The sequence below is a fragment of the Podarcis filfolensis genome (genome assembly GCF_964270895.1).
Source record: "Podarcis filfolensis genome assembly, chromosome: 16".
Lineage (NCBI taxonomy): Eukaryota > Metazoa > Chordata > Lepidosauria > Squamata > Lacertidae > Podarcis > Podarcis filfolensis.
Window position 1 is genome coordinate 20,998,911 of NC_139620.1, and position 24,262 is coordinate 21,023,172.

General features: G+C 45.8%; 1 protein-coding gene across 1 annotated transcript; it reads right to left on the reverse strand.

The window, feature by feature from the left end:
* Positions 1 to 416: 416 nt before the first annotated feature.
* On the reverse strand, positions 417 to 22,697 carry SDSL (serine dehydratase like). Its single transcript, XM_083590526.1, has 8 exons — positions 22,555 to 22,697; positions 11,745 to 11,933; positions 10,720 to 10,759; positions 9,014 to 9,153; positions 8,156 to 8,244; positions 5,066 to 5,293; positions 2,654 to 2,778; positions 417 to 975 (listed from the first exon to the last, which is right to left on the reverse strand). Exons 2-8 carry the CDS (start codon positions 11,922 to 11,924, stop codon positions 782 to 784), a joined length of 996 nt encoding a protein of 331 aa, XP_083446652.1. The 5' UTR covers positions 11,925 to 11,933; positions 22,555 to 22,697; the 3' UTR covers positions 417 to 781.
* Positions 22,698 to 24,262: the final 1,565 nt, after the last annotated feature.

Here is a 24,262-nt window from a genome sequence, read left to right on the forward strand (position 1 = left end):
TTTAAACAGTCAGGGCTTCCCCGCGCCTAAAGAATAATGGGAACTGTAGTTTGTTAAGGATGCCAAGAATTGTGAGAAGACCTCTATTGCTTTGTGTGGTTGTACAAACAAATCCTGCTTCACAGGGAACTCTAGGGATTGTAGCTCTGGGAGAGGGAAGAACACCACCCAATATACCGTATTTTTCACTCTATAAGACGCACCAGACCACAAGACGCACCTAGTTTTTGGAGGACGAAAACAAGAAAAAAAATATTCTGAATCTCAGAAGCCAGAACAGCAAGAGGGATCACTGTGCAATGAAAGCAGCAATCCCTCTTGCTATTCTGGCTATTCTGGGATAGCTGCGCAGCCTGCATTCACCCCATAAGACGCACACACATTTCCCCTTACTTTTTAGGAGGGAAAAAGTGAGTCTTATAGAGCAAAAAATACGGTACTTGGCATAGGTGGAAAATGCATTTGAGCACTAATAATGCCTTTTCCCTGCCTGCCTGGATAGAGGATAGAGGTGTGTGTGTGTGCGTGTGTGTGTGTGTGTGTGTGTGTGTTTGTGTGTGTGTGTAGAAAATAGCCCCCTGTGCAAAGGGAAAGTTTGCTTCCCTTGCTCTCCCCGATTTTGACTCTGCCACCACCACTGCCATGTGGCCCCTGGGAGGCTGCCCAGAAGGAAAGGTGGCCCTCAGGCTGGAAAAGCTTCCCCACCCCTGCTCTAAGTGCACTAAAAAATATCCTGGCCAGCGATATGTTCATTTGCCAGCATGTCAAGAGCTAGCCTCCTTCACTCCATCCCCAGCTTGTTCTTCAAGGCCTGGAGCTCCTTGGTGTGGATGGCACTCCCACCGCAGACAATAACGACAATGGAGTCCAGTTGCCGGCTCAGCCGCCCCTCTTCCTGCAGCTGCTGGAGGTAGCCTGAGTACAGGAAAGCCAGGGTGGCAGCACAGGCAGGCTCCACCAACATGCGCTCGTCATCTGGAAAGGGGTGAGAAATAAAGGAGTAAGTGAAAATGATGTATCGTTGGTATTTAACTCCCAGTAAAATAGCAAAAAATGTATAAAACCAGAAGCTGGTAGAGTAAGGAAAAAGAACAAAAAAAATTTTTTCCTTCCAGTAGCACCTTAAAGACCAACTAAGTTAGTTCTTGGTATGAGCTTTCGTGTGCATGCACACTTCTTCAGATACACTGAAACAGAAGTTGCCAGATCCTTCTATATAGTGAGAAGGTGGGGAGGGGTATTACTCAGAAGGGTGGTGGGAATGGGTGGTTGGCAGATAGCTGTGAAACTTCTGTTTCAGTGTATCTGAAGAAGTGTGCATGCACACGAAAGCTCATACCAAGAACTAACTTAGTTGGTCTTTAAGGTGCTACTGGAAGGAAAAATTTTTTTTTGTTTTGACTATGGCAGACCAACACGGCTACCTATCTGTAAGGAAAAAGAAGGCACCTTTCAGCATATATGGTGGAAATGTAAGAATTTTGGGAAATGATATACAGTGGTACCTTGGGATGCGAATGGGATCAGTTCCAGAGCCCCGTTCGCATCCCGAATGGAACACAAGACAGCGCTTCCGCGCATGCGCGTGACATCATTAACTCGCTCAACCCGAAGCACATTCAACTCAAGGTATGACTGTATAATGAGTTGGAAAAAATGTTTAAAATAACCTTTTCTATTAAAAAAAAAAACCACCAAAGGAATACTAGGTGCTGAAATCCCACGGGAGCAGAAAAGACTATTTATGTATGCGACCACGGCTGCGTGGATGTTATTGGCCCAGAGATGGAAAGAAGATAAAGTTCCTACCAGAGAAGAATGGCAGATGAAGTTAATGGGTGATGCCAAAATGGCTAAAATGACCAGAAGAATCAGAAACCAGGAAGACCAAAATTTTAATAAGGAACGGGGAAATTTATAATTTATCTTAAAAACCATCGTAAACAGTTAAAATCGTTAGTAGGATTGGAATGACACTTGTAGTTTAGTGGTGAATTTTGAATACAATGGAGAGGTAAAAGATTTGGATTACCATAAAAGATGCAGGAGGAAATGATTAACAATAGAACTCACAAAGGGGAGGAAGGAAGTCCAGGAGATTCTTTGGAATCTTGTTTTTATGTTGTATGTTGAATATGTGACTGTAAAATTTTAATCTGAAAAACCAAATACCGGTAAATAGCAGAAGCAGCTCCTGACCAGCTGCCCTGATCCCAAATCCCAGAAGGATCTGTTAGTTGGTTTTATTTATTGTTCTATCCACTAATTCTATTCTGAATAATGCCTTTTTGTAAGGAAAAGTTGGGGCACTGGGGATGAGTTTATGAAAGCAAAGAGACAGTGGCCCGAAAAAGTTTGGGAACCTATGAATTATCTCTATGATCTCTACTGACAGATTGTCTGATGCGGTATAAAACGAGAGCGCCTACAAGCCACTAGAGGGAGCTGTCTGCCTACCAGTTGCCTGCCTTCACCATACCTCTATGCTTCCAGTGTTTCAGGGTTAGCATCGCATTTAATGTGGAGCCTGCAAGTGTGGTCAGTGATTTAAAAATAAAATAAAGTTAATATGAATTGTTTGGGGTGGCAACTTTCATCAGAACCACGGGGGGGGGGGGGGGAATCACTGTCTACGACACCCTTGAAAACTCACCCAGGAACTGCTCGATGGCTTTCACTGCTTCCACATCATCTAGCACATGAGAGATGATGCAACACTCACGGGCACAATCCAGAGCCCTCTGTGCCACTGTCTTGGCTCCCAGGCACATGGCCACACTGCAGAATGGACAGTAAAGAGCAAGGTAAGTTTGCACCCATGCCCAGGGAAGGCGGGAGCGTAGGAGTCATGAGTTAGTCGGGGGGTGGGGGGGGAGAGACTCTATGAATTGAAATTTGAGACACAATATGTACTTTCCCTTGTTTATTTGTTTGTACATATTGTATCACAAAAAAAATTAATATAAGCTACCCAGACCCTGAGATCATCTTCTGAAGCCTGTCCTCGTGTGCCACCTCCATGAGTGGTCCAGAGGGTGGCAACACGAGAACAGGGCCTTTTCTGCAGTGGCTCCCCGTCTGTGGAATGCTCCCCCCCAGGGAGGTCTGCCTGGCGCCTTTATTATACAACTTCAGGTGCTTGCCAGGCAAAAATGTTCCTCTTTGGTTGATTGGCATCCTTTAAAAACTGTGTTGGTGAGGGGTTATTGGGTTGTTTTTGTTTCCGTTTTGATTATGTGTTGTTTTGTGTTTTTATGTTCTGATTTTATGTTGTAACCACCCTGAGACCTACGGGTATGAGTGGTATACAATTCATAGCCATCATCACCATCGTCGTCATCATCTGTGATGTGACAGACCAGCTCCACTGGGACTCTAATCCCCTCAGCTGCCAGCTGAGGGCAGACATCCATCAGGCTGCCTCAGTGGGAGACGTGGGAAGTGGGGCTCATCCTATCAGCTTCACTAAAAGACCTGTTGCATCGGGTACCTCCTGCCCCTGAACTGCACCAGTTGCTCATTATAACAGGGGTCAGCAAACTTTTTCAGCCGTGGGCAGGTCCACCGTCCCTCAGACCATGTGGTGGGCCGGATTATATTTTGGGGAAAAAATAATGAACGAATTCCTATGCCCCACAAATAACCCAGAGATGCATTTTAAATAAAAGGACACATTCTACTCATGTAAAACACGCTGATTCCCGGACCATCCATGGGCCAGATTGAGAAGGCAATTGGGCTGGATCCGATCCCCAGGCCTTAGTTTGCCTACCCATGCATTATAACAACTGTTCAAGAATTGTTGCCCAAGTTTGATTCCAGCCCCCTCTCCACACACCCTGCCCATTTCCCCTTGTGTGACGTGGGTTGTTGTTCTTTTAATTGTAAGCTTGTGGGCAGAGAGAGCTGTCTCGTTTTAACTGATTGTCATACAGCTCAGTTGGTAGAGCACGAGACTCTTAAACACAGGATCATGGATTCGAACCCCACATTGGGCAAAAGATTCCTGCATTGCAGGGGGTTGGACTAGATGACCCATGCGGTCCCTTCCAACTTTACAGCTCTGTGATTCTACATTCTGGGAGACTTTTTGGCTGAAAAGTTGGGTATGGATGCTAGAAACAAACAAACAACCCTTTTCCAGGATGGAACTCTAGACAGTATAGCAAGGGGTTCCAGGAGGTCTCCACTGAGGCACTGAAGAGACCCAGATCCTGCTTTGCTTCAGCAAGGCAGCTTATTGGAACCAGCCTACATTTTGTACCACAGCTAGAAAAATAGGAGGAGGAAGATTAGCTTAGGTACGGTAGCTCAGTTGGTTAGAGCAAGGTGCTGAGAATGCCAAGGTTGCAGGTTCGATCCCTGCACAGGACAGCGGCATATTCCTGCACTGCAGGGGGCTAGACTAGATGCCTCAGGGCCCCTTCCAACTATCTGTGTCAGAAGTGCGTGCAGGAGCCAGGCCCTGTGAACAATAGGACTTTGCAGGACTGGGGCCTTCCTAAGTTTGTTCTGAAGAGACAAGGCGGGGCTGCACAGGTGAGGCCAATTGGTAACTCACAGCACCTGGTGGCAAGAGCTGGGATGGGATATAAGGTCTGCATTTTCCCTTCGGCTCTTTGCCACAGCAACATGTTCCCTGCCTTGTTGCGTTTGGTTCCTTGACTCCTTGCTTCTTGGTCCTCAGACCCTTGACTTCCTGACTCCTGGCTTCTGGGCTCCTGTTCCTGCTCCCACCCCGCCATCTTGCCCCCAGTCCCGACATCCCCAGCCAGGACTTTGATCGCCCATGAACTGGACTGTGACACTCCGATTCTATGAAGTGAGACGGGGAAGTCCATTTAATGGCAAACTCAGGTGGGGAGTGCTAACAGGTGAACCCAAAACAGGGACCCCGGGGGACAAGAAGGAAGCACCAGCATGTTCAGGATAACCCTGAAGTTTTCAGGAGTCCAAACTCTTTTTCTTTAAGGGAGGAGAAGAAAGAAGGAGAACGTTTCGTCTCAACACCAAAGCTCTTTCCTTCGAGCTGGGGTTGCTGCCATCTCCAGTGCACACAACTCACCTGGTTATGTCAGGCAGAGTGACGAGCCGTCCTGCTTTGAGGGCTGCGTTGTAGCTGTCAGCACCTCTTGTCTCCACGGCGATGACGGGCACATCCTGCCAGCCCACCTCTTGCAGACCAGACACCACCCCACACAGCAGCCCACCTCCGCCCACAGCGAGCACAATAGCTCCTGGCTTGGAATCCAGGGACTCCCTCAGCTCCTTGATAATAGTGCTATGGCCCTTCCTGTGTGGAGAAGAGACATCTTTGAGAGACTGGCATTTGTGGCCAGAATGCAGCAGCTAGACTGGTGACTGGGAGCGGCCGCCGAGACCATATAACACCAGTCTTGAAAGACCTACACTGGCTCCCAGGACGTTTCCGAGCACAGTTCAAAGTGTGGTGCTGACCTTTAAAGCCCTAAACGGCCTTGGTCCAGTATATCTGAAGGAGCGTCTCCACCCCCATCGTTCTACCCGGACACTGAGGTCCAGCACCGAGGGCCTTCTGGCGGTTCCCTCACTGCGAGAAGTGAGGTTACAGGGAACCAGGCAAAGGGCCTTCTCGGTGGTGGCGCCCACCCTGTGGAACGCCTTCCCACCAGATGTCAAAGAGAACAACAACTACCAGACTTTTAGAAGACATCTGGAGGCAGCCCTCTTTAGGGAAGCTCTTAATGTTTGATGTATTACAGTATTTTAATATTTTTTTGGAAGCCTCCCAGAGTGGCTGGGGAAGCCCAGCCAGATGGGCAGGATAGAAATAATAAATTATTATTATTATTATTATTATTATTATTATTATTATTATTATGCTCTGAGCCACAGATGGCCCAAGATATTTTGCTGCTGGAGGCAAGGAGAAGAGGGTGTCGTGCAGGCAGAAGCTGACTAGACTGGTAGCTAAATCTTGCTTGGCGATGGGACAGCTAAGAACAAGCCTACTGGATGAGGCCAATGACCCATCTTGTCCAGCATGCTGTTCTCAGTGGCCAACCAGATGTCTGTGAGAATCCCACAAGTTAGGTTTGAGCACAAGAATACTCTCCTCTCCAGTGGTTTCAAGCAACTGATATTCAGAAGCATTACTGTCTCTGACAGTAGAGACAAAGCATACCACCATCACTAACACCCATTTATAGCCTTCTCCATTAACTGGTCCAATCCCCCTTTAAAGCTATCCAAGTTGGTGGCCATCACTGCCTCTGTGTGAGCCAGCTCCATAGCTTAACTATGCTCTACATAAAGAAGTACTGTCCTGAATCTTCCAACATTCACTTTCATTGGATGTTCAGGAGTTCTGGTGTTATGAGACAGGCAGAAAAATTCTCTGTCCACTTTCTACCTTCTAACATGCTGCATCTTACTTGCCTTTCCTTCAAACTAAAAAGTCCTAAAGGCTTCACAGGGGACTTGCTGCATCCCTGAGGGCAGAAAAGTATTTAAGGGAGTGCAGTGGAATCCACATGGCACACACAGTTCCATCCTCTGACACCTTGTCACTGCTCCCTGTCCCCCAGTATCCACTGTCCAAGGAAGGCTATAAAAATCGTCCTGATGTTCCAGGACAGTGCTGAGACAACTTATACCTTGTACCTCAGCTTAAGGATTGCTCTCCATGGTCCTGAAACTCACCCCTAGGTCCCTCTCCAAGGTGCTGATCACAACAAAATATAGCATTTAGGGGAAATGAAGAATGAATGAGCTCAAACAGCAAGGACATAAAGCACAACCGTTTCTACCTGTTTGTTCCTCATTTGTTTTTGAACCAACAGAAATTGGACCAACTGGGCCCCAGCAGTAGGTGGAAAGGGTACAACTCTATGTCCCCAACAAGGACTCTTGAGTTAGATGGGTGTGGAGAGCCCCATCTACTTGACAGAGAGCCCAGTATACAACAACCTCTTATGGATTCTATGGTGGAAATTCTGCAAAACACATTATCGGTGAGGTCAGTTTCAGGTACACAAGAGTGCATCCTAAATACAAAACAGGTAAGAACAAGTTTAGGAGGAACCTATCTGACAGAGTGAAAATCAAGTCCAAATAAGGGACAAGGAGGGCTCTTCATGCAAAAAACTTGGGTTAAGCAAGTGTTTTTAAGGACTATGGTTGGATGAAGAGATTATGACAGGGGTCAGAAAACTTTTTCAGCAGGGTACAGGTCCACTGTCCCTCAGACCTTGTGGAGGGCCGGACTATATTTTGGAAAAACAACAACAATGCACTTTAAATAAAAGGACACATTCTACTCATGTAAAACACGCTGATTCCCGGACCATCCGTGGGCTGGATTTAGCAGGTGATTGGGCCAGATCTGGCCCCTGGGCCCTAGTTTGCGTACCCATGGATTATGAGGTGCCGGGGTGGCAGGAGGGGATTGGCTAGAGAATAAACAGCCAATATGATGTATTTATTCCTATAGTAGAGTGTGTGCTAATGGGACTGCTCTCACAGACTTCTTTGGACTCTGTCCAGAAATGTGTTACAGTTGTGCCTTGGTTCACAAACACCTTGGAACTCAAACAACTTGGAACCCAAACACTGGAAACCCAGAAGTAAGTGTTTTGGTTTGTGAACTCTTTTCGGAAGCCGAACATGCTCCTTTTTGAGTGTTATGGTTCTGTTTTGAGTGCCACACTTCCGTTTCGAGTATTACACTGAAGTCTGTTTTTGCTATTTATTTTGTGTTTTCATTTTTGTGGCTCTTTTTTGTTTTGTTTTTGTGACTGTGTGGAACCCAGTTGAGCTACTGATTGATTGATTGATTGATTGATTGATTGATTGTGTGACTGCAGTACATTGTTTATTGCTTTCATTTTATGGATCAATGGTCTCGTTAGATAGTAAAATTCATGTTAAATTGCTGTTTTAGGTTGTTTTTAAAAGTCTGGAACAGATTAATCCATTTTGCATTACCTTCTACAGGAAAACGTGCTTGGTTTTGGAAAGCTTTGGTTTTGGAATGGACTTCCGGAACAGATTAAGTTTGAGAACCAAGGGACCACTGTACTGAATAAAGTCTGACTAATTAGGAATCTGGTGTGAGCCTCTTTACTGGGCCCCCAAAGGGGATTTTCTCCCAAAATTTACTTCCCAAGGACCTTACCACACCAATGGGTGGTCAAAAGGGTGGATCTTGACCCAGCCGTCAGCTTCAGCAAGCTTCTTGGCTCTTTCTTCAGTATCGTCCCACACCTGCTGGAACAACAACAACAACAACAACAACAACAACAATTATTATTATTATTATTATTATTATTATTATTATTATTTATTATTTATACCCCGCCCATCTGGCTGAGTTTTCCCAGCCACTCTGGGCGGCTTCCAATCAAGTGTTAAAAACAATTCAGCATTAAATATTAAAAACTTCCCTAAACAGGGCTGCCTTCAGATGTCTTTTAAAAAGAAGATAGCTGCTTATTTCCTTCACATCTGAAGGGAGGGCGTTCCACAGGGCAGGCGCCACTACTGAGAAGGCCCTCTGTCTGGTTCCCTGTAACCTCACTTCTCGCAATGAGGGAACTGCCAGAAGGCCCTTGGAGCTGGACCTCAGTGTCCAGGCTGAACAATGGAGGTGGAGACGCTCCTTCAGGTATACAGGACCGAGGCCGTTTAGGGCTTTAAAAGTCAGCACCAACACTTTGAATTGTGCTCGGAAACGTACTGGGAGCCAATGCAGATCTCTCAGGACCGGAACAAGAAACAGGAAGACCTCCACTGAAATGAGAGGAGACCTTGATTATCCAATTCAGCACCAGCTGAATGAGGGGACCCATGGCAATTGTCCTGGAGGGCATCTTCCTTCACTGGGTCCCCCTGCCACCCAGGTTAGACATCAGGGATGGGCCCTCTCAGTGTGCCTGGGCACTGGCAACTGCCCAAGTGTGCCCGGCAGTGACACCAGGTCTGCTCCAACCTTACCCGTGATTCAGAAGCATTCGGCACACGTTCCTCCACTCACCTTCCCAAAGATCTCCACCTCTGCACCAAACTTCTTTAGTTTATTCACCGTTGACAGTGGAGTACTTCCATGGACGATGATGGTGGCAGGTATGCCAAGTTTTTGGGCAGCATATGCTGCAGCAAGTCCAGCGTTTCCACCTGCGAAGAATGAGTGGCAGCAGGGAAGAGGAAAACATTTCCACCAGAGTTGAAGTACAGTTTTGGTGCAACACAGGGCACCTTCAATACTGGCCACAGGAGAGCGGCCTATGTTGTACCTGAGGACCCCAGACTAGATTAGGGGGCTTGTGGCACACACACACTGCTGCCCATTCCTCACTCCTCATCATGCCAAGGGAGGATATGACCCCATTTTACACTAAGATACCTTTTTTTAAAAAAAAAAATTTACAAAGTAATAATCATAAATAAATAAGAATAAAAATGTGCACCCCGCCACCGAGACCATGCCACTGTAACTATCCAACCTCACAAAATTTCAACACCTCTTGCGATGGTTTGACCCCTTTCCATTTTAACAGTACAAATTCTACAAACTCCTTCCATATCTCCTCAAAATCATTTCTCCTGCATATTCCCCATCTTACCTTAATGGCACATGTTACTTTATCATTAATAGCTATATCCCACACCTCTTTATACCATTCTTCCATTTTATATTCTGCTTGCCCCTATCACTTCCTAGCTATCATAATTCATGCAGCTGATAATAAATTTGTGAGCAAGTCCTTCATAGCCTACGAACCTTCCAACCCAATGTAAATTGGTAATAATGCTACCTCTGGACTTTTGGTCCAGCTTTAACCCAGTGATTTCTGTTATAAGATATCTCTTTGAATAGTGATGGCTTCCCTCAAAGAATTATGGGAACTCTCTCACGGAGCTGCAATTCCCAGAGTTCTCTGGGAAGAGGGATTGGCTGTTAAACCACTTTGGGAATTGTAGCTCTGCGTGGAGAATATGGCTTCCTAATGGCTCTCAGCACACTTAACAAACTACAGTTCCCAGGATTCTTTGGGGGAAGCCATGACTGTTTATTGTGAGGTGATACTGCCTTAAATGTATAGTGCAGACGGGTCAGGGTGATTGGGAGGAATATACAGGGGGCTGCACAACCACCACCACATCTGCATCTGCCACCTGAGTTTGGAGTCATCTCATTTTGCCTAATGGCAGGGCAGGCCCTCTGAATACACCGTACAAACTGAATCAAGGTCAAGAGGAATAACTAAGTCACACACAGGGCGTTGTTTGGGCTTTCCTGACAATTACAAGAAAAACATTGGAAGTTGAAAGAAGAACCGTGGACTATGCAGAATTAGATAAATTAACAGGAAGAATTCGAAACCGGTGGGATCAGAGATTCATAGAAGACTGGTGTAAATTTACGGACTATTTGAAAAGTAATTGTGATGATCAGATTACGTTTGTAGGTTTGCAAGAAGTTTTGTGAGGTGAATTATTTGAATTATCGCAACAATGGATAAAGAGGAGAATTGTTAGTTAAGATAATTAAAGGCAATGTGAATTTAAGAAATGATAAGAATGGTGGATCATCAGAGGTGCTGATGGAAGTCCAAAAAGATTGTAAAAGATGTGAAGTTTTGTTGTATGTATGATAATTAATATGTTAAAATTAATAAAAATTATTATAAAAAAGGATGTTGAAAGAAGGACCGAAAAGGCACATGGATATTTACTTACCTGATGAACAAACCAGGTGTTGGCAGCCCTTTTTGGCAACCTGAAATGAACAGGAGAGGGAGTTCAGGCTGAGAGAGGGGAAGGTGTGAGAATGCATTGATCTGGAGGAGAATGCCATATGGAAACTTGCAGAGTATTATTAGAAGCACAGGGAGCTCCCTATTTAGATGAAATGACAGCAGCGATTCCTGCACTGCAGAGGGTTGGACTAGATGACCCTTGGGTCCCTTACAGCTCCACAGTTTCTATGATTCTAGGGCTGAGCCCAGTTTCTCCTCCTGGGTGACTTAAACGACCTTCCTCTGGTTTCTTTTTTCACCTTTCCCCCCTTTTTTCCTTCCCCTGGTTTCTGAATGTTGCCATTTCTGAGCCAAAAATGTGTCCTTTTATTTTATTTTATTTTGGCATGTTCTATTTGTGTTATGCAGATAGGACATTGTGTTACTGTGATAATATACATCAGGTTGGAAGATATGCTTGCAAATGAGCACAGTGTGCCGCGTGTTATTAAGCCCTGTAACAGTGTTGCCTGAGCAGATATGGGTCAGAGTTTGTTATCCTGGACCATTACAGGGTTAGATCCCCATATTTGTGACTCTCTTACGTAGTTTATTATTTATTTCTGCACTTATTTAGTACCTTTTTATCCCCTCTTTCCTGTGGCATGTGGTTCTCTACCTGCCAACACACATTCCCCCATTTTATCCTGTTTAGGGAAGCTTTTAATGTTTGATGCATTATTGTATTTTAATATTTTGTTGGAAGCCGCCCAGAGTGGCTGGGGAAGCCAGCTAGATGGGTGGGGTATAAATAATAAATGAGTTGTTCACCCAGTGAGCTTCATGGCTGAGTGAGAATTTGAACCCTGGTCTCCCAGCTTGTAGCCAAAAACTCTAACCACTACACCACATTGCCTTGTTGGTTGATTTTTTTAAAGATCAGCTGTTTTGTATTGGGGAGCTGCCCATGGTCCAAGCTGCTGTTCTTCCACAAAGGAACCTCCAGGGTACTTGGCAGCCACTCACCTGTTGGCAAAAGTAACCAATGCCCCGGATTTTGAAGGAACCCGCGGGTTGGACATTCTCCATCTTCATATAGACTTTGGTGCCTGCAGCTTCGGAAAGGGCGATGCTCTCCAGGACAGGCGTCACAACGTGGAATGGTTTTCCATCCCTGCCACCAAAATGGTCCCCTGTTGCTGTCATGGAGATTGCCTAAAACACAGAAGTGGAGAGATGGAGGTTAGCTGGAATGCTTGGTGATGGAAATAAAAGACCTAGTGCATTGGCTCCCGGTACGTTTCCAAGCACAATTCAAAATGTTGGTGCTGACCTTTAAAGCCCTAAACGACCTCGGCCCAGTATACCTGAAGGAGCATCTCCACCCCCATTGTTCAGCCCGGACACTGAGGTCCAGCTCCAAGGGCCTTCTGGCGGTTCCTTCACTGCGAGAAGCGAAGTTACAGGGAACCAGACAGAGCGCCTTCCCGGTGGTGGCGCCTGCCCTGTGGAACGTCCTCCCATCAGATGTCATGGAAATAAACAACTATCTGACTTTTAGAAGACATCTGAAGGCAGCTCTGTTTAGGGAAGTTTTTAATGCTTTATGTTTTATCATCTTTTTAATTTTACTGTGTTTTTTAATATTCTGTTGGGAGCCGCCCAGAATAGCTGGGGAAACCCAGCCAGATGGGTGAAGTATACCGTATTTTTCACTCTATACGACGCACACGACCATAGGATGCACCTAGTTTTAGAGGGGGACAACAAGGGGAAAAAATTCTCTCCCTCTCTGCGCAGCGCCCCTTCAGCGAAGCGGCAGGAGAAACAGAGCCCCTTCCCTTTCTTCTCCCGCTTTGCTGAAGGGGCGCTGCGCAGAGAGGGAAAGCTGCGCAGCGCCTCTCCAGCGAAGCGAAGCCAGGAGAGCAAGAGAGATCAGTGCACACCGATCCCTCTTGCTCTCCTGGCTTCAGCGAAAGCAACGTGAAGCCTCCGGAGTGCAGCGGGAGCGCTCCCACTGCGCTTCGGAGGCTTTGTGTTGCTTTCGCTGAAACCATGGAGCCTGCATTCGCTCCATAAGATGCACACACTGTTAAGTTGTGGGTGAACATATCAGACGACACAGCGATTCTTCAAACAGCTCTTGTTTATTCACAGGCCAGGACAGAACTGAACTGAAGGGTTCAGTCAGCCTGCATATATAGAGCTCCAGTACAATGTAACTGTAACAATTTTCTAACTATCCAATCACTGAACGTCACTTTCGATCCCTTATTTGCATAACTATCTACAGTATCCCCCTGCTGGCCCAGGGTGAGAACTTCAGTACATAACACACACATTTCCCCTTAATTTTTGGAGGCGAAAATGTGTGTCTTACAGAGCAAAAAATACGGTATGAAATGAAATGAAATTTCATTTATTACGGCCATAGGCCCATACAGGTAAAAACAACACATAAATAACAGCTTGTGCCGTAGGGGAAAAAAAAAGCAGTCGCTAAAACACCACTATAACAATAAAATACTATAAAATGGAAAGGTGTACTACGCCTTAATTAGCTTGTAGTGCTCCTTGGCGTCGCTTTTGGGAAAGGACAGCAACCAGGAACCTAGCCACCTTCAGGGTCGTGTGGGTATCCTTGTCCTGCAAGATTTGGGCAAGGTGGAATTTTGGTGGGGTACCCTCTAGTTTCTGTATGATTGATCCCAACAAATTTGCCCGTGGCACATTAAACAAGGGGCAAGTGAACATAATGTGCTGGAGCGACTCCGGCATCACCTTATCACATTCGCACATGGCGGGGGCTTGGCCCTTTGAGAATCTATGTCTCAGGACATTGGAGGGAAAAACGTTAAACCTCGCTTTGGTGAAGGCCAGTCTATGGGTAACAGTCGGAAGGGAGGAGAGGTATGATGGAACACAGTAAGTTAAAGTGATACCAATGTTCTGGGGCAAACAAACACCTCCCCCCAGGGTATAATTTCGCTGTAAATCGATGTCATCCAGTCTTTGGCGGATCAGTCTTTGAGCAGTGATTTGGTCTAGTTTTAGGGAATCTGAGGGAGACATTCCATAACTCAGGAGTTTGGCATGAATTCTACTAGCAAAAAATACGGTAAATAATATGTTGTTGTTGTTGTTGTTGTTGTTGTTGTTGTTGTTTGCCAAACACAGTTGACTGTGTGACGATCTCCACCAAGGGAGAGCTCACCACACCATTGGTGAATTGGACTCATTGTTGAAACTGCTCTGGCCTTCAAACATAAGATCAAAGGAAGATCCCTCCTGGATCAGGCCAGTGCCCACCTAGTCCAGCATTCTGTTCTCACAGTGGCCACCCAGATGCGTCTTGGGAAGCCTGACCTGAGCACAAGAGTCCTCTCCCCTCCTGTGGCTTCTTCTTCTTTTTTTTTTTTTTTTTGCAATTAATATTTTATTTAGGATTTTCTTGTTTTACAGAAGTGTAATGCCTCGTATTTTTTTTTTCCCATGTAACATTTTTACAAATCCGTTTCCTTTGTTGAGGCATTAGGGGGAGAAGAAAAAAGAAAGAAAAGAGAAAGGGGGGGTGGAGAGAGGGAAGATGGATGGGGGTGGGGTCGGGTGGCAGTGTTTCTATTATGCTTAGTGTATGTAGAGTTTGGTGTCAGCGTTGTTTGTGTTGTTCACTTGTGTTCCTTTGGTAGTGAGAGAGTTTGGGGTTGGCGTAGGGTGTGATTGTTTGTTTGTGATTGGCTGTGGTGATCTTTGTTTTCGTGTGTGAGTGAGGTGGGTGGGTGTTTTGGATCAGGTTAGCCATATTGATTTGTATGCTGTTGGTGGATTATTGTCATTGTCTTGTTGGGCTGTGTATGTGATAAAGGGGAGCCATACCGGGGTGAAGGTGTCTTCTTCTGTTTGTCCCCGTGTCAGTTTCAGTTTATTAGTTAATTTTTCCAGTAGGGCTGTTTCCCATACTATTTGGTACCATTGGTCCATGCTTACTCCTGACAGGTCTCTCCAGTGTCTGGTTATGGTGTTTCTGGCTGCTGAAAGTAGGTGGGTTATGAGTTCTTTGTGGTGTAAATGGGCATTGTTGTCTTGGAAGATGTTTAGTAGGGCCAATTCTGGGGTGATATCTAATACTTGTTTAGTTATTTTACATATTTCTCGTATGGCTGTTGCCCAGAATAGTTGGATTTTGGGACATTCCCACCACATGTGGAGGTATGTGCCTGTGGAGGTGCACCCTCTCCAGCATTTTGGTGAGGTTCCTGGGCGTATTAGCGCTAGTTTCCTTGGTGTTAGGTACCACCTGTAGGTGAGTTTCAGTGTGAGTTCTTTTCTTTTCGTTGATATGGATTTAAAGGGAGGTTTAGACCACATTCTGGTCCATTGCGTGGGGTTAATCTCATAGCCTATGTCATTCTCCCATTGTTTTTTGATTGCGTCTAGGGGGTTTGTGGGATTTTGGAGTATTATTTTGTATATTGCGGATACCGTCCCTTTACTGTTTCCCTTTGTTGTTAGGAGGAGGTTTTCGAAGGTTGTCAGGGGCCTAGTTGCTGCTAATTTTACTGTTGGGTTGTTTAAGAGGGCATGTAGTTGGTGTTGTGTTAACCAGGGCATTTGGGTGTCTTCTAGTTTGTCTTGTATTTCTTGTGTTGACAAAGGTTTGTTATTTTTATAAAAGTCTATTAGGCGATATAAGCCTTTGGTTCGCCAGGTTTTTATCTGGAGGTTTTGTGCTGCATGGTGGAATAATGGGTGGTACGCCAGGGGGATTAGTGGGGATGGGGTTGGGGATAGTTTGCCTATTTGTGTTTTCCATGCTTTGAGCATGGTCTGTGTGTACCTGTTGAGTGTTGTGGAAATTTTCTTTAGTTTGTTTGGGAGGAGTGGGTATGCTGTGGTGCAGGTATTTTCAATTGTGTCCCTCTCTAGGTGTACCCATTGTTTTGTCTCATCTTTGAGTATATATGGGATTATATGTCGTATTTGGTTGGCAATGTAATATGCTTCTATGTTGGGGATTCCCCATCCTCCTTCTGAGGTGGGGAGGTGCAGGCATTTGGGGCTTATTCTTGGTTTTTTATGTGAGAAGATAAAAGAGTGTAGTTTCCTTCGCCAACTGCGGAGTTGGGTTGGGGGGATCCAGATTGGGAGGGTTTGGAATAGGTAGGTTAGTTTTGGGAGTGTGATCATTTTGGTCATGGCTATTTTGTCTGAGAGAGTGAAATTCATGTTATTCCATCTCTTTAGGTCTTTGTTAATTTGTCGCCACAGGGGCTTGTAGTTGTGGAGGTGCAGTTTATTGAGATTTCTGGTTATTTGTACCCCTAGGTATCTGAACTTGGTGTGGCAAAGTTTTATTTTGGTGACCTTCGTGAGTTCTTTTTGGGTGTGAGGAGGGGTGTTGAAGCACATAGCTTCTGACTTTGTGAAATTTACCTGTAGGCCCGACACCATTGCAAATGTGTTGAGTTCTCTGATTAGGGAGGTTGCTGTGCTTATGGGGTCTGGTGTTGTGACCATTAGGTCATCTGCAAAGAGCCCTAATTTATAGGTTCTGCCTTTTATTTCCACTCCCTTGATGTCTGTGGCTGCTCGGATGCGGATTGCTAAGGGTTCCAGAGCCAGGATAAATAAGAAGGGAGACAGTGGGCATCCTTGTTTCGTGCCTCTTTGGATAGCTATAGTATTAGAATCCATATTATTAGTTCTGCATCTTGCTGAGGCTTGGGAGTATATTTGTTTGAGGATTTGTAGGAAGTTGGGGCCAAATTTCATGTTAGTTAGAACTGCTAATATGTATTTCCACTCTAAGCAATCAAAGGCTTTGAGGATGTCTAAGGACATAATTGTCAATGGGAGTTTGGTTGCCTTGCTGTGTTCGATCAGGTTCAGTAGTTTCCTGATGGGGTCTGTTATATTGCGGCCAGGGACAAAGCCAGTTTGGTCTGGGGCTATTAACTTGTGTAGGAAGATTTTTAGGCGGTTGGCCAAGATTGATGTGAATATCTTGTAGTCTTGGTTTATTAATGAGATTGGGCGGTATGATTCTACTTTGAGGCTATCTTTTAGTGGTTTTGGGATGGAGACTATTTTGGAGTGGGTCCAGGTTTTGGGGATGGGACCCCCTTTTATGATGTCGTTGAATAGGCGGGTCATGTAAGGCATCAGGGGTTCTTTGAATTTCCTATAGAATTCTGCTGTGAAGCCGTCTGGGCCTGGGGCTTTGTGTGGTTTCAGATTTTTGAGGACTGCATCTATTTCCTCTGGGGTGATAGGGCTGTCCATTAATTCCTGTTCCTCATCAGTTAGGGTAGGCATGGTCAGTCCTGCTAGAAATTTTTTTATTTCCCTCTCTGGTGGGTTATGGGAGGTGTATAGGTTGGAGTAGAATTCTGCAAATTCTGAGATTATTTCTTTGGGGGAGAATGTTATGTTGCCGTCTTTTTTGGTGATGCAGTGTATTCTTGTTTTGAGTGCTTTTTTCCTACATCTATTTGCTAGTAATCTGGAGGTTTTCCCTCCATATTCATAGAAACGTTGTTTAGAGTATAGAATGTTGATCATTGTTTTGTTGATTTCTAAGGAGTCTAGTTCTCTCCTTTTTTGTTCTATAAGTTTGAGGAGTTTTTTAGATCCTGTTTGTTTGTAGCGTGATGAGAGGACTGTGATGTCTTGTTCTATTTTGCTAATTTTTGAGGTGGTTTGTTTTTTAAGGAATGTTTTCTCTTTTATGCAAGCTCCTCTGGTGACCGCTTTCATTGCGTCCCATAGGAGGGGGGTTGTTATATTGTCTACATCGTTTTCCTCGAAGTAGTTTTGGAGGGTTTTTGTGAGATTCTCTCTAATTTGTTTGTTTGTAGTTAGGATGGGGCTGAAGGACCATGATGGGGTGGTTTGTGTTCCTTCTCCTATTTTAACGATGACTTCTACTGGGGCGTGATCTGTGATTTTAATGTTACCTATGTTTGTTGATTCCACTGAGGGGATCAGACCCTGTGTGAGTAGAATGCTGTCCAGTCTGGACACTGTATCATGGCGTCCCGATTGGAATGTATGGCTGATGTCTCCCGGGTTTTGCTCACCCCAGATGTCATAGAGACCCCTGTTTTTTAGCAATTTTAGTAATTTGTAAGAGTTCCTAGTTGTTGGAGGTTTCCTTCGGAGGAAGGTTGCCCATGGGGTTGTAGGGTGGATATCTTTCAGGGATATGCCTTTCATATTTAGATTGAGGTCCCCTCCTAGGATTGCTTCCCCTTCAGAGAAGGAGAGGAATTTGTTTAGTGTCTTCTGGAAGAATTCTAATTGTTTCGCGTTTGGGGCATATATGGAGCCGATTGTCAGTTTGATTTTGCCGTCTAGTGTCCCTTTAGCGAAAATGAATCTGCCTTTTTTGTCCTTGAGGACTGTTGTGGCAGTGAAGTTCAGGTCTCTACTAAGTATTATGGCTACACCACGTGCTTTCCCTGAGCCTCGTGCGACCCACTGTTGACTGAAGCGGGGGTCGCTCAGGAGTTTGCTGCCTTTGGGTGGGTTGTGTATTTCTTGTAGGAAGGTGATGTGTGGTTTCATGGTGTTTATGTATGAGGTGATGCGCTTTCTTTTGATGGGGTTTCCCAGCCCCCTCACATTTAATGTAATTGCTTTAAGGTTAGCCATCTTGCTTATCTATTATGTGGGGTGATTCCCTGCCAACCCGTTCGGGTTGTCTTGTGTCTCTCTCTTCGTGTTGTTTAAAGAACCAGTGGGGTTGCGCTGACCTAGGGTGTGGTGGGTGGGGGGCTAGTGGGGTTAGAGTAAGATTTGGGTTAAAGAGTAGGGGGTAAGTTGTGGAGAGTTTCCTATATGTAGTCATATAGGTGTTTGTTTGGGGTATTTGGGGCCATCTGGCATTTAGCCGGTTGGTCCTAGGTCTCAGCTGGTGTGGAGGGCCGTGTTCAAGGACAGGCCATCCCCCCTGTTGTCTGCGATAGGGGGTGATCAGCGAGACAGTGTGAATTGACTTTGTAACGTCGCTGTCAAGTATAAGGTTCATAAGCAATGTTGCCAATGTTTTGAGCAACATTGTTGGTGTGTTGGGGTGGGGATGTGGGTGCTGGTACGCTCTGGTGCCACCATAGTGCTGGTTGGGTGTCAGATTTTAGCCTGATTGTGGGTTGTGTTATTGAGGTTGGAGTTGTTTTTCCTTAGTATGGAGTATGGGGATGTTGAAGGTGTGGGTGATGGGGAGTGTGGTTGAGGTCGTCTGGACTGGTGTTGGGGTGAGGATTTCTGTGGGGGTGCGGGGCTGGGGGGGATGTTGATGGTGTTAACTAAATCTATGTTTTGGAGGAAAAGAGGGGGAAACGGGGGGGAATCACCAGTCCTTCAGTTTGTGGTTTTTTCCTGGTTGCTTCATTCAGCTGGGGTTGTTGTTGTAGGGTTGTCCATCTGCGATGAATTGGTTTGGTTAATCTTGGTCTGGTTTCTTGTGTCGTATGGCCGGCGGGACGGTTCTGAGCATGATGCTTGCCTGTATTGGATTGCGTTGTTGTGCCGCTTCTGTTGTTTCTTTTTCTTCTGTACCGTCGTCCAGTTGTTTGTTGTTGTTTCCTCGTGGTTGGGGCTGTCACTTGGTGGGTTTGTCGGTTGCCATTCCGGTGGGAGGTCGAGTTCAAGGTTCTTTAGTAGTTGCAGGGCCTCAGATATGTTGGTGGCCGTGTGTTGTGTTGTATTAGTTGTTACAATGAGGCGGAAGGGGAAGCCCCATCGGTATTTGATCCCTGCTTGTTGGAGACGCTGGGTGCATGGGCGCAGGCTTTTCCTCCGGTTTAGGGTATCCTGGGATAAGTCCTGTAAGGCCAGGATGGGGCCCTCCTGTGGCTTCTGATAACTGATATTCAAAAGCGTTACTGCCTGCAGCTGTGGAGGCAGAGCAAAACCACAGCAGCCGGGCTAAGGACTGTGAATAGATCTGCAAGCTCTTATCAAGGTCTGGTCTTTACGCACTGAGAGAGTCACAGCTGTGTCAGCCTGTGCAACTAACAACCCAAGAAGAAATCCTGGAAAGCCAATGGCCTGGTTCAGTATAAGACACCTTCGGATTGTCCTAGCCAGAATTCCAGTGCACTCCTTCCCAATATTGATTTATTTATTTTAAAAACTGAATTTAAATTAAAACAACAAAACAATGCCTGTTATTTGAAAATTCAAAATATCTAGAGTACCAAAGGCAGGAAAGTAACTAAGGTCACATCTATGCAATACGTTTAAAGCACTATTTAACAGTCATGGTTCCCCACCACCACCCAAGAATTCTGGGAACTGTAGCTTGTTATGGGTGCTGACCTCGCAGACCTTACAGTTCCCAAGACCTGCAACAAACTACAGTTCCCAGGATTCTCTGTGACTGTTAAAGTAGCCTAATAGTGCTTTAAATATATGGCATAGATCATGTGTCCTTAGATAGCGATGAAAGTAGCAGTGGCAATAAATCTTTCCCAAAAGACTTCTGGGACTCCAGAGGTATTAAATTGCCACTTTGTCTAACACTAAATGTTATAAAAGGCTCCCAGGTTGCCATAAGGTTCTCATATCCTGCATCTCCTCCAAGCACTTTGCTGCAAAAGCTTCTCAGCTGCTGCAATGAACAGCTTTTGCCCACCAGCCTTCCATTGTCAACGAAGATGAAAGACCATGATGGGAAAGTTCCCAGGTTCAATCCTGAGCATCTCCAGGAGAGACCCCCTTCCTGAAACCCTGGAGAACCACTGCCAGTCAGTGCAGGCAATAATGAACTAGCAGGACCAACGGTCAGGATCTGCATAGGACAGCTTCCCGTGTTCCGGCGCTCTGCAAGCACACCATCCAATGCAAATTTGGAAGAGGCCACCAATTTGGACAGCTTTAAAAGAGAACACTGGTGGCACTGTGGTCCAAACCACAGAGCCTAGGGCTCGCCGATCAGAAGGTCGCCGGTTCAAATCCCCACGACGGGGTGAGCTCCCGTTGTTCAGTCCCAGCTCCTGCCAACTTAGCAGTTCAAAAGCATGTCAAAGTGCAAGGAGATAAATACAGTGGTACCTCAGGTTAAGAACTTAATTCGTTCCGGAGGTCCATTCTTAACCTGAAACTGTTCTTAACCTGAGGTACCACTTTAGCTAATGGGGCCTCCCGCTGCTGCACCATACCACCGTTGAACAATTTCTGTTCTCATCCTGCAGCAAAGTTCTCAACCTGAGGTACTGTTTCTGGGTTAGCGGAATCTGTAACCTGAAGCATCTGTAACTTGAAGCATCTGTAACCCGAGGTACCACTGTAGGTACCGCTCCGGTGGGAAGGTCAACGGCGTTTCCGTGCACTGCTCTGGTTTGCCAGAAGTGGCTTAGTCATGCTGGCCACATGACCCGGAAGCTGTATGACGGCTCCCTCGGCCAATAAAGCGAGATGAGCGCCACAACCCCAGGGTCGTCCGCAATGGACCTAACCGTCAGGGGGTACCTTTACCTTTACCTTAAAAGAGGATTAAACAAATGCATGGAGGACAAGGCTGTTGGCGGCTACTAGCCAAGGTGCCTCTGTTCTGCCTTCATGGTCAGAGGCAGCAATGCTTCTGAATGCCAGTTGCTGGAAGCCACAGGAGGGAAGAGTGCTCTTGTACTCAGGTGCTGTTTACAGGTTCCCCACAGGCATCTGTTTGGCCACTGTGAGAACAGGATGCTGGACTAGATGAGCCATTGGCCTGATCCAGCAGGCCCTTCTTACATTCTCAAGTAAATGCTATAATTTAACAATACAGTGGTACCTCGGGTTAAGAACTTAATTCGTTCCGGAGGTCCGTTCTTAACCTGAAACTGTTTTTAACCTGAGGTACCACTTTAGCTAATAGGGCCTCCTGCTGCCACCACACGATTTCTGTTCTCATCCTGAAGCAAAGTTCTTAACCTGAGGTACTATTTCTGGGTTAGCGGAATATGTAACCTGAAGCATCTGTAACCTGAAGCGTCTGTAACCCGAGGTACCACTGTACATCACACCACAGTGGGGAAGACTTGTGACCAGATAGATGCCCCATGTGTCAGAGTGATGAGTCTGTTGCCCTAGTGGGACTAACTATTGATGGAAGACATCAGGCTGGTCTACCCTGGCTGATCTCCCTCCTAAGGGTTCTCTGCCTTTAAACCAGCCTTGGACCACAGTCCTTCTAACAAAAGACTCTTGCAAGTCAAGGACGGGCCTCTAAAAAGCCAGACACGCCACCACCTAATGTTAGACTTATACAGTGTACAAGCCATACTTTTCAAGCATATTACTTGCCCCTCCAAAGAATCCTGGGAACCGTAGCTCGCCCCAAACAGAGCTACAATTCCCCCAAGGCCCCAAGAAACTACAATTCCCAGGATTCTTTGGGGGAAGTCACATGCTTTAAAATTTACAGTTCATATGCAGCCTGGAACTCCTATCCTCACCTGGCATCCTGGACATAGCTGTCAACTTTCCCCTTTTTTAAAGGGAAATTCCCTTATCCCGAATAGGATTCCTCACAAGAAATGGGAAAAGTTGACAGCTATGATCCTGGACCTTGGGGAACATAATTCCTTCCACAGCATTTAGTATCTGCCTGGCACTCCCTTTTCAAGCCAAACAACATTTCCCTGCAAATCTTTTGTTTTCCTACTAAGGAAATGAGTTCTCCACTTCTCTAAAATCAGCTGTTTTAAAATTCTGGCCACATCAGTACACAAATAACAGGAAGCACAGGCTATTCTTCCCTCCCCCACTGCCCACCTAGGAAATTCAGCCTATGAGGATCCCCAGTTCCCACATCCATCCCAAGTGGCCACGTCCACCACTGAAGAGGTACCTCACAATCTGGACTCCCCAGGAAACAATGAGCTTCTCTCTCCCGTTCCAGAGGAGTTTCTCTCTCGCAGAAAGTTCCTGCCACCCTCAGCTGTGCGAGCAAAGTTTATTTGGAGGAGGAAACCAGGAAGAGTGCCAAGGGGCAGTGCTCAAGGAACCTTAGGAACCGGCTCTCGTCAGTCCTGCGTTGCAAAGTTGCAGAGTTGCAGAGTTGCTCCTCAGAAGGCTGGTGATACGGAAGGGGAGGCATGTCTTCTTCACCTTCTTCTTCGCTACAATATATCAATTTATTTCCAATTGTCAATGTCAAAAGGGACTAAAATCTATAAAATTCATAGAAAATCAACGTGCCAATTTGCTCAATTTCTCTAGGACTCCATCACACCTCCCCTGTCCTCCATAATCCCTCAAGCAAGGTGTCAAGACCCTAATCCTGTCAAATCACTCTGCCAAGCCTTTCCTCCAGGAAATGCCAGTACATGGACCATTGTCTTCTTATCAGGATGTGCTTATCTGCGCATATCTCCAGCTCTGCATATTCCCCCCTCCCTCCTCCATATGTTAATCCTGTGTAACCCAACCTCTTCTTAATGTATTCATGATGTAATCTGTGTAACCCAACCTCTCTTTAATGTATTCATGATGTAACTGGGATGTATTTTGCACTGTATTCTGGGACATGGAGGGAAGTTTCAAAAGTTTATGTCACCCCTTTCTCGCTGTTCAATCTCGCCTTGAACCTGTTGTGCAATAAACGTGGATCTTCTGCAGCTTGCTCCTGTCTCCGGCTGAGCTCATTTTCCTCCGCAGGGACCCGCGGACTTAGTCCGACGAGCTGGGTGGCTGAGCAGCCTCGCACCCAGATTTTTACCGTAACACTGGGAATGATGACTGTTAGGATGGGGGTGGGGAGAGCTTTATTGACACCCCCAGCTTTCTTCAAAAGAGGGCAACATTGAACATCGCCATCTCTTGCTTGGCATTCAAGAATTTGCACTACTCATTTCATTTATCACACTTGCCACTGTGAGTCTTGATCCCAGCCCCTTTGGAAAGCACTTTGAGCCTTGGAATCTGAGCAGATCTGGGGCTAGTGAGAGCCTTTTTAATATTTAACATACACACACACCTACAATGTCACAGTCCATCCACAGAAACTGCAAGTCATCCATTTGAAGTCACAGGAATCATTAATAAGAATATTTTCTGGGGTGGGTGAGTGCTGTGTAGTTAATAAGAACATGCAGTGATACAAATATGATATATCAGTGATATAGTGATTTTAGGGACGTGGGTAGCACTGTGGTCTAAACCACTGAGCCTCTTGGACATGCCGATCGGAAGGTTAGCAGTTTGAATCCCTGCAACGGGGTGAGCTCCCGTTGCTCTGTCCCAGCTCCTGCCAACCTAACAGTTCACAAGCATGCCAGTGCAACTAAATAAATAGGTACCACTGTGGTGGGAAAGTAAACTGCGTTTTTGTGTGCTCTGGCTTCCGCCATGGCATTCTGTTGCACCAGAAAAGGTTTAGTCAGATGGGCATGGTAGAAATAAAATATTACTACTACTACTACTACTACTACTACTACTACTACTACTATTTAGTCCTGCTGGCCACAGAACCCAGAAAGCTGTCTGTGGACAAACGCCGGCTCCCTCAGCCTGAAGCGAGATGAACTCCGCAACCCCATTGTTAAGTTGTGGGCGAA